At 45.4% G+C, this 9,661-nt stretch overlaps 1 protein-coding gene across 1 annotated transcript in view; it reads right to left on the bottom strand.

Annotated features, from left to right (window-relative positions):
- Positions 1-9,661, bottom strand: part of uacab (uveal autoantigen with coiled-coil domains and ankyrin repeats b) — a 78,441-nt gene that overhangs the window by 2,021 nt on the left and 66,759 nt on the right. The window contains 12 exon segments of the mRNA XM_055154474.1: positions 1-3; positions 6-36; positions 149-214; positions 315-455; positions 856-2,643; positions 4,898-5,439; positions 5,848-6,029; positions 6,031-6,194; positions 7,015-7,061; positions 7,557-7,587; positions 8,765-8,839; positions 9,619-9,645. The exon segment at positions 1-3 is cut by the window's left edge and continues 2,021 nt beyond it. Coding sequence (XP_055010449.1) covers positions 1-3; positions 6-36; positions 149-214; positions 315-455; positions 856-2,643; positions 4,898-5,439; positions 5,848-6,029; positions 6,031-6,194; positions 7,015-7,061; positions 7,557-7,587; positions 8,765-8,839; positions 9,619-9,645 — 3,097 coding nt within the window.

The raw sequence follows: 9,661 nt of genomic DNA, 5'->3' as shown, positions 1-9,661 counted from the left end.
CAGCAGGGCAGCCTGGACGTCTTCATCCATGTGACCCTGGAAGACAAACGGGGTGGGGACATTTAGATGTGAAAAATGATACATCTGTTTAATGAGAAAATATGATTAAAAAATAATTCCCCGTTCCCTGTGCAGTGTCATATCTTACCTGTGCAGCGCTGAGCAGGTGAGTGCGGTAAATGGAGACCACCTCTCTGTGCTGCCTCTCAGCATCCTGACGGAGCAAAGACACACGTGTTATGATCAGAGTATCAGAGCCCGTCTGCTAACAGCTAACAGCTCACAGCTTACAGGTAACAGAGTGGGGTACTTACAGCCAGCTGCTGCTGGAGGCTCTTGACTTGGGCCTGCAGTGAGTCTGTGTGCCTCTTGGGGGCGCTGCTGGTGTAGGCCAGCTGAGACAGGCCGTTCAGAGCCTGCTTCAAACGTTCCACGTCTGTCAGCAGCTCTGTGATCTGAAACACACAATAATCAAAGAATTACAACAACAAAACTGAGGTGGCAACAACTTCAACTCAGACACACAGGTGCCACCTGCACCTGCAGACACTGGACCCACCAGGAGACCAGACCCTTTTAAATGCACTGCTGAACACTACAGTAGGATTAATGTAGCAGCCACACCAGAGTATCAGCCCTGGTAAAACCTTCCCCAGCACCTTCATTGATCCTTATTCTTCTTAGAGAGTACATCTAGTCTATGCAGGTGGCATTTTTATGACCCTACTGCAGCTGGTGTGGTCTTTGAGTTGGTTCAGGTTTGGTGTACTGTAGCATTTGACAACAAAGGAATAAATGGAGTGTAACAGAGTAAAATGGCATTACAGTAGATATATTTCAATGATCACCACGTACTTTCTTGTCCTTGGCCTCGGTCTGCTGGGCCGAGGCCTGGATGCTCCTCTGCAGTTCCTGAATGGTGCTGAGGGACTGGTCGTACCTCTCCTTCAGCTCTCCCACCTCCTTCTCCACAGTGCGGCTCTTCTCCTGCAGAGCGTTGGTCTCGGCTCGGGCCTTCCTCTCCTGCTCTGAGGCCAGAGCGGCGTCCTCCCTGGCGTCCTGCACCTCCTCTGCCAGAAGCAGCAGTTTCTCACGCAGCCCGCTCACCTCCCCGCCGAGTTGCTGCCTGTCCTTTTCCAGCTGGGTCAGATCTTCGTGCTTGTGCCTCAGCTCCTCCAGGGCTTGCGTGGCCTGCAGGAGCTCAGACTGGAGTGTGGCTACGTCCTCTGCTCTCTGGGCATTGTTCTCCTCCTCCTCCTTCAGTGCTACCTTGAGTTTTTCTACCTGTTCCTCCAGACTCTCCTTGGTTCTTGCATACTGCTGATTCTCCTCTTTCCTCTCCTGAAGGTCTTTCTGAAGGACACTCATCTTCTGAGCTTCGTCTTGCTGGGCGGCTCTGGCCTTCTTGCAGTCCGCCTGAGCTTGCTGTACCTCTTGGTTAAGTGCTTTGAGTTCTCCATCGTAGTTAGCGATGCGGGTTAGCTCTGATCTCAAGCGCTCCTGTAGACTCTGGACCTGCGAGGCGTAGTCTGCGTTCTCCTTCTGTAGCTCTGCGTTCTGACGTTCCACCTCCTCACGCTGCTTCTCCAAGTCATGAACTTTGCCAGTTAGTTCTTCAAATTTACATCTGTACTCCTTCTCCAGCTCCTTCTTCCTTTCAACCAAAGCCAAGTCTAGTCTGTGGTTGACCTCTTCGAATTGAACCTTCAGCTGCTCCTTCTCATGTTCAGAGCTTTCCCTAATTATCTTCTCTTGGTTATATTTCTCCTCCATTTTGCTCAATTTCTCAGTGAGCTCTTGCAGTTGCTTCTCATAGGCCTTCTCCTTCTCTTCTATGACAGTTCTTGGGATAAACTTCACCTGGATCGCCTCTTGAATGGTATCCAGCTCTTGCTTCTGAGCTTGGAGTTCCTGTGTCAGCCTGGTGGTCTCATCTTGAGCCACAGCGTACATCTCGGCAGCCTTGTTCGCCCGGTTCTCTGCCTCCACTGCTGCTGCCTTCAGCTGATCAGTGACCGCGTGGTGCTCCATCACGCTAACGTAGTCCTTCTGCATCTCCAACCGAACCTTCTCCAACTCACCTTTCAACTTGTCATTTCCATCTATCACGTTCTGTAGTTCTTCACCACGTTCTTTCTTCCTTGACTCCAGCTGAGATACTTGAGACCTCAGATCTTCTATGGTGGCCATCAGCTCTTTCTCGATCTGCTCCAATTGCTGCCTGGGCACGTACTCTCCGTCCATGGTTTTCTTCAGCTCCTGGCTCTGTGTGGTTAGCTGGACACACTCTATATCTCTCTCCTCAAATCTTCTCTCCATCTTCTCCAGTTGTTTGACCAGATCTGTGTTCAGTGCTTTCAGCTGATCTATCTCGCTCGTCTGCTGGTCCCTGGTGCTCTGGAGGTGGTGGAGCTTGTCTTCCAGGGTAGATCTGTCTGACTGTAGCTTCTCGACCTGAGCCTCAGCTTTGCCGTAGCGCTCACTGGCCTCCACCAGTTTGTCCTCCAGGTCCTCCAGGGCTTGGACCATGTTGTGCCTGGCCTCCTCGTGAAGCTGGACGGGGATGAAGTCTGTCTCCATCTGACTATTGAGCTTCTCCAGCTGTTCTCTCAGAAGGTCTCGCTCCTCCTCACTCTCCTCCACCTGAAGAAAACAAGGCAGGTGTGAAATCAGGACAAAGGTCAGGACAAATGGAATAAAACTGTTGGTACATGAATGACTGAGTACAGTGAACTTCTACAATGTATTTTAATTTTATAGCAAAAAATTAAAAATAGAAATTGGAGATTCGGGTTTAATTCCCAGGTGGTCAGATCTCTTCTGTGTAGAGTTTGGTCTGGTTTCCCCCCTTCAACCCAAAACATACTTTCTAAAGCGAAGTCACTGGACTTATAAGCTGTTTTACACCAATATTGTGATTTAAAATGTCCAAATTATAACATAATGATCCACCTAAAGTCATAGATTTGACACAAGCACAATATGTCTTCTTTAAAGCTCTTACCACTCGTCCTGGAATGAGATCAATTTCGGTACAAGTACTCACAGAAGTACTTCCAAAAACCCGGTTTGTTTTGTTGCACTGTTGTCCAGCTCAGGTACAAGTTCACAAATCCTCTTCTCTTCCAGACAACAGTAAAAGTCAGACAGAAAATGCGACAAACTGGTGGGGAGGAGAAGGACATGGACTGACCCTGAACCAGATCACTGAGTCATGAGTTAGGCTCTGCACATGTGACGTGTGCAGACGTGTGGCTCTCAAGCTGCAATGGTCACACTTTATGATTACTGCATTATTTAAAGCCTTACTGAAGACATATTGTGTTTGTGTCTGCTATATAGATGAACAATAAACTATGACGCCTGTGGATCTTACGTTAACATTTGGACAAATTAACGCACAATATAGATCCAGAAAACTGTGGTGCCCAAACAAAGTGCTGCATGCTGTCAGCACCTCCTACGGGTAACTGCAGAGCACAATCGCAATTGTTTATTTTACTTTATTTTCATTTGTACCAAAATGACTACACAATACTGCCTACATGTATCAAGAAATTTTAAAAAGTGGTGAATAAAGGGCTTGATCAACAAAATGCCACCTTGAAATTAAGCAATTAAATAATCTTGCATAATAGGTTTGCTTTGTATGAAGTATGATTCATAATGAACAAATAGTACAAAAAGGTTTAGTTTAGTTATTAGTTGATTAAAGGGCAGCTGCTCCATTTTCTAATCTAAGGTATAATGTGGTTTTCTCATTAAAAACATCCCTGGAGTTCATTCACACATGTTTAACAAACAAACCCTGCATATTTAGGTTTTAGTCCTTCTCTAAAACTGAAAACACTTTGTTCCACCTTGTAATGTCAATGTGCTAAACCAAGAAGTGCTCTACTGTGTTTTTAAACTCCATACACCTTAATTAGAAAGGTGATAATTGACAATTTCAGATGACAATTTATACTGGTAGATGTTAGCTTGAAAACTACCACGTGATGACACTGCAAGGTGGAACTGGGCAATTTGAGGTTTGGAGATGTGTGAATGAAACATGTCCAGGTATATGTGAAGAATCCCTCAGTCGTCCAGGTAGAACCCATGGTGAGGAGAAAATTCAGTTTGTCGACTGGACAAAAGTTAGTTTGGTTGAAGACATTTCTCAGCTCATCCAAGCTGCTTCTTCAGTTCTGGTCAGACGCTGGTGGACACTTCCTTATATCTGCAGGGAGGAGCTAACTACACTGAAACTAACACACACTTGTTTACAGTTTCTGTTGGTTAGTTGGGCCTATTGACCTGTGCAGGGTGTGGGGTCTAATTAGCAGAACAATTCATGGCCATAATGGAGCTTCCACACCTCTGGACCTGACCTGACTACACCTGTTGTTCTCTTGTTTGTTTTGATTTAGGTTTGAGGATGGAGTTGTGAATAGGAGATAGATGGTGTCTGAGGCCTCCACTTCTGTTTAGAGAAGGATTCTCTTTCTTAACAATAATGTCTTCTTTCACTCCCCTCTCAAACTAATTCTTTTCTCTGGCTAAAATCTGTACCTCGCTGTCCTCAAATGATGTCCTCCAGCATTCTGACCAGAACTGAAGCAGCAGCTTGGATGAGCTGCGAAACATCTTCAACCAAACTAACTTCTGTCCAGTCGACAAACTGAACTTTCTCCTTGCCATCTCCCGGTATAGTCTTGAGGAGGTAACAACATTCTAACATGGCTTAAAGCTCACAAGAGTAAATTTGATGTAATATAGTCTTAATTTAAGCCACAGTAACATTTGCAATTTTGATGTTACTCCCTGGTCTTATATGATCATTTATTGCCCTCTTGTCAGCAGAAGAATAACCTCTTCACATACCTCCCTATACCAGACCAGTAGATGAACCCACCTCCAGGATGAGTGCCTGGCTCTTTGCGGTCACTTCCAGCAGTCTCTTCTTGAGCGAGGCGTTGTGCTCCTCTAGAGCAACCCTGATCTTCTGCTCCTCCTCCGAGCACGCCGACTGGGCCGAGGGGCTGTCTATCCTCCTGTGAAGGTCCGCCACCTCCTCCAGCACGCGATCGTAGTCCTCCCGGAGCTCCGCGATCTGCCTCTCCTTCTCGTCCACCGCGTTGGTCAGCAGGTTCTTCATGTTGTCGAACTTCTCGGCTGGGACGGTATTGCCCTGCTTGCTTCTGGCCTCCTCCAGTTGGTTTTCCATTTGGAGGAGCGTGTGTGCGAGCTCGTCTCTCTCTGCGCTCACCGCTCCCAGCTCGCGGCTCAGTCTCTCTGCCTCGGATGCTAGTTGGCTCTCACTGCTTTTGTACTCCTCCAGAGCCTTCTCGCTCTGCTTGAGGCGGTTGCGGACGCGCCCCACCTCTGCTGACGCGCCCTCGTACTTGGTCTTGATGTCCTGGAGCTGTGCGCGGAGCTCTTCGTTAGCTTGTCCTCCTGGCAGGGATGAGACAGACAGAAATATTGTTTATCATGATAAAAACGGTAGACAATAATAATTTGTTAGCAGTTATTTCAAAGTACAAGACTTTTACTCATACTATTGAAAGGAACAACAATCAATGATTTTAAATTCAATAAACATGATCTATCTGTGTCCCAGGATATGAGCTAAACATGTTCAAATGAAATACAACTTTTACTGATAATAATGGTGGTTATAATTTGGTTTAAACCCTAAAATAACTTTCTCTGATCTGAATGGTCACTACCTAAACCCCAGCACATGCAGCCAATCATGTATCTTATCTCTTATTTTATTCTTTTTTTTTTTTTTTATCTACGAGTGCATGCTCCATACAGTATTTGTGACACAGAATGTTAGTATGTTCCCCTATGGCGTACCTCCAAGGTGCTCCTTCACTGCCACCACGTGAGCCTGCAGCTGCTTCACCTTACACTCCGACTCGAGCATGCGTTTCTGCACGTCTCCCAGGGCGTCCTCCAGCTCTTGGATCTGCTGGTCGGCCTGCTTCTGGACGCTGTCTCTGCTCTGCACCAGTTCTTGGCACTCTCTGGTTTTCCGAGAGAGCGGCCTGTAGCCTGGTTGTCTCCTCCTCTGCAGTCTGGTGTCTCCTCCTCACAGCCTCCAGCTCGCGCCGCAGGGCCTCCAGCTCAGACACGTCCCAGCCCAGAGATGCATGCCTCTCTGGGCCCCGAGACGACGAGCGGGACATGGACACTCTCTGAACCTGCAGCGGATGGGATATACTATGTTTGAAGATATCTAAAATTCACTTGAATTAAATACATTTCTTAGTTACTAGTCACAATATCAAGTTAGGGTTAAAATGCCCTTTACATTATCTCCATTACATGCATTCATTTAGTATTTTAGTGCCTGGTATCTCATTAAACATACTGGTATATATATTTGTACCTATTTGTCCATAAAGAAATGTGTACTTAAAGGTGCACTGTGTCGCCTTTTTGGTATACATGGAGATGTTATTGCTTTGTCTTTATTGCTTTTTCTTGCAAAAAAGAAGAAAAAATGGAATACATTGTATACATTTTCTCTGTGAGCAGGGGCATCCTGCAGCTCGCCTGCTCGTCAATCATACATACACATTTAAAAGTCCAGCACCAGGTTGAGCAAAATTGGCACCTCTTTACCCGGTAAAGCATTTTATTGTCCGATATTCATGAAGTGTGTATTTGCATGTTAGCTGTTATTAGCAAACCTTTGGTCTCAGTTGTGAAAAGCACAAAGCTCAGAAAGTATACGCACCTCATGCATCTGAGAATCCCAATGATTGTGGGGAATAATTAGGATGTTCAGAATGCATAAGTTAATTCAGGAATAACTTTGGACCACTGGAAATAGGTTGAACCAATTCTGCTTTTCACGTTTTTACGACAGTGAAAATCAGGTACATCGCCTTAAAGCCATACTGTGGAACATTCTAGCCAAAGTGGGATACCCTCCACACAGTGCAAAATCAATAAGGTGGTTAAAATCAAATCACACTGAAGCTCATTCTGAAAGAGTTTCATTCCTACATGTCTGACCTGCTCTATGTCCAGGCTCTGGGCTTGTTTCACCAGGCTCTCTTTCCCTGTGAAGAGTACACACACATTAGACATTAGAACCACCCCCTCAGAGCAGAGTGTGTGTGTGTGTGTGTGTGCATGTGTGTGTGTGTGTGTGTGAGCGCGCGCGCGTGTGTGTGTGTGTGTGTATGTGTGTGTGTATATGTGTGTGTGTGTATGTGTGTATGTGTGTATGTGTATGCGTATGTGTGTGTGTATGTGTGTATGTGTGTATGTGTATGTGTATGTGTATGTGTATGTGTGTGTGTGTGTATGTGTGTATGTGTATGTGTATGTGTATGTGTGTGTGTATGTGTATGTGTGTGTGTATGTGTGTGTGTGTGTGTATGTGTGTGTGTATATGTGTATGCGTATGTGTATGTGTGTGTGTATATGTGTGTGTGTGTGTGTATGTGTGTGTGTGGGTGTGTGTGTGTGTGTGGGTGTGTGTGTGTTGGTGTGTTGGTGTGTGCAAGCGTGTGTGTGTGCGTGTGCACGTGCATTCTGCTGCCTCTGCTCACCTTTGATGACAGACTGACCGGAGTAGTCCCCCTGTAACACACACACACACACACACACACAGGTCTGTCAGGCTCTTTATACTTTTGTATATCATGAAGGACTAAGACTGTTTCTCTGTGAAGACACCAGACCAGGAGAACCATACAACACATGACAACTGTGCACATGGTTTTCATCTTTTTCTAATTTGTTTGGCTTGAAGAGGTGGCAGCTGTGGTAAATAAGTATCATAGTTTTACAATTAAGACAACTTTTGGTTGCTAGGTAACAGTCATGGGGTTAGCTTCACACTGTGGAGTCTGCAGGAGTACACACTGTGTGTACCTTTAATGTCCTCAGAGGCAGGGTAAAACTATTCAAACCTGTTATCTTTGACACTGGGTATGCACAGGACTTAGATGAGGGCTGGGTCTCCTGTTCTCCCTCCCACCCCAGCATGCACAACACAGCGCCCCCCGCAGGCTTATCAGGGTTAAAATGTGCAGTGAGTGAGTGAAGCACAAGCACCTTCTTCTCCTGATGTCACCAGACTGACAGCTGACAATTCCAAAATGTAGCTGTTCCAAACTATTGTAACCAGGTGTCCGACTGTCCGTATAGTCTTTGTTGATCACAGATCTTCTGTTTGGCAGCAGTTCAATGTGCAGTAACTATTTGGCCGGGGTGCATGTACACAACGCGGCGAACATTGCAAGCTCTCTGATTGGGTTTCAGCTGTGTCAGGGAGCTCTCTGATTGGCTTTCAGCTGTGTCAGGGAGCTCTCTGATTGGCTTTCAGCTGTGTCAGGGAGCTCTCTGATTGGCTTTCAGCTGTGTCAGGGAGCTCTCTGATTGGCTTTCAGGTGCATTGGGGAGCTGTTTGAGATCTCGGCGTAGATCTGAAGCTGGACTATAAACCAACGTCAAGTGTGTAGACTGAGACTGAGGGAGAGCACAGTGGAAATAGGCACTGAGGAAGGGCATTTTCAGACTATTTTCTGAGCGGTGTGTGCACACAGGTGTGCATGGGGGGTCTATCATTCACCTTCCCAAGAAATCCTGCAAGCGCCTCTGGCTTCACACACATCATATTGACTGCTCATGTCCAACCAGGAAGCACAAGTAGAAATCTCACCAAACTAAAAACTATCTTAAATATATAACGTTGTTTAGTATGTTTTACTGATCTGACGAGTCTAACCTGTCATGTGCACTCACAAGCACTCACCATTGGGCTTTTGAGCTGTACTTTGACCGTCTCCAGCCCACGGGTGCCGTCCTCTTTGGACATTTTACTGGACTCCTTCAGGTCAGAATAGCACATGTGAGAGGGGGAAAGAAGCTATGGGCATTAAGCTAACAGGGGTGCCCTGCTATCTGTGATGTTGATACTTTTGGAGTTTTTGAGACTTACTGACCCCAAAACTGATCGACGAGAATTGATATTTTACTGTACACCACCATATATAGTTCTAGTGTAGTAAGGACAAAGGAGTAGTGTTTTTTGCTAATGTTTTTCCCCAGACTGATTCTGATTAAAACCACTTCACCCAGTACCAAATTTACCAAATTTACCCATGTATTTGAATAAATTGTACCCTCAGTACACATATATTGTTTAGCATATATATTGATTAGCATGCTAGTTCTATACATTTCATTGAGACTGGGCCCAAGGTTACTTGGTACCAAAAAAAGAGTCAAAAAGACTCACTGGCCTGATTGATTCCCATAGGCTGGAAAATTCTAGTTGGGATATGTGTTATGTGACATTAGGTTAACAAAGCAAATACACAAGGTATGAACAAAGGTCTGTACGTAAGAATCTAAAGCAGATTCAGAACAGAAGATCTAATGAACCTCACTGGACCAAATACAAAACAAACACTTGGACTTTTCAAAACCAGCAGTGCCAGAAGCATCAGACTGTATTTATGAAAAATGATCTCTGATGTATGATGTATATAACAAAACAAGAATTATGCATTCAAGAACTATTTTATACATTATTTGTAGCTATGTACTGAGTGTAGCAACACAGAGAACACTGTGACACTGGTGAGGTGTGGCTCTGATACTGACCTCCTTTAAACACTCATCCACCTTTTCCTACAAAACAAAAGAA

The sequence above is a fragment of the Boleophthalmus pectinirostris genome, unplaced genomic scaffold, assembly GCF_026225935.1.
Source record: "Boleophthalmus pectinirostris isolate CB_2022bp ecotype Guang Dong unplaced genomic scaffold, ASM2622593v1 HiC_scaffold_19, whole genome shotgun sequence".
NCBI lineage: Eukaryota > Metazoa > Chordata > Actinopteri > Gobiiformes > Gobiidae > Boleophthalmus > Boleophthalmus pectinirostris.
This window is presented reverse-complemented; position numbering and strand designations above follow the sequence as displayed.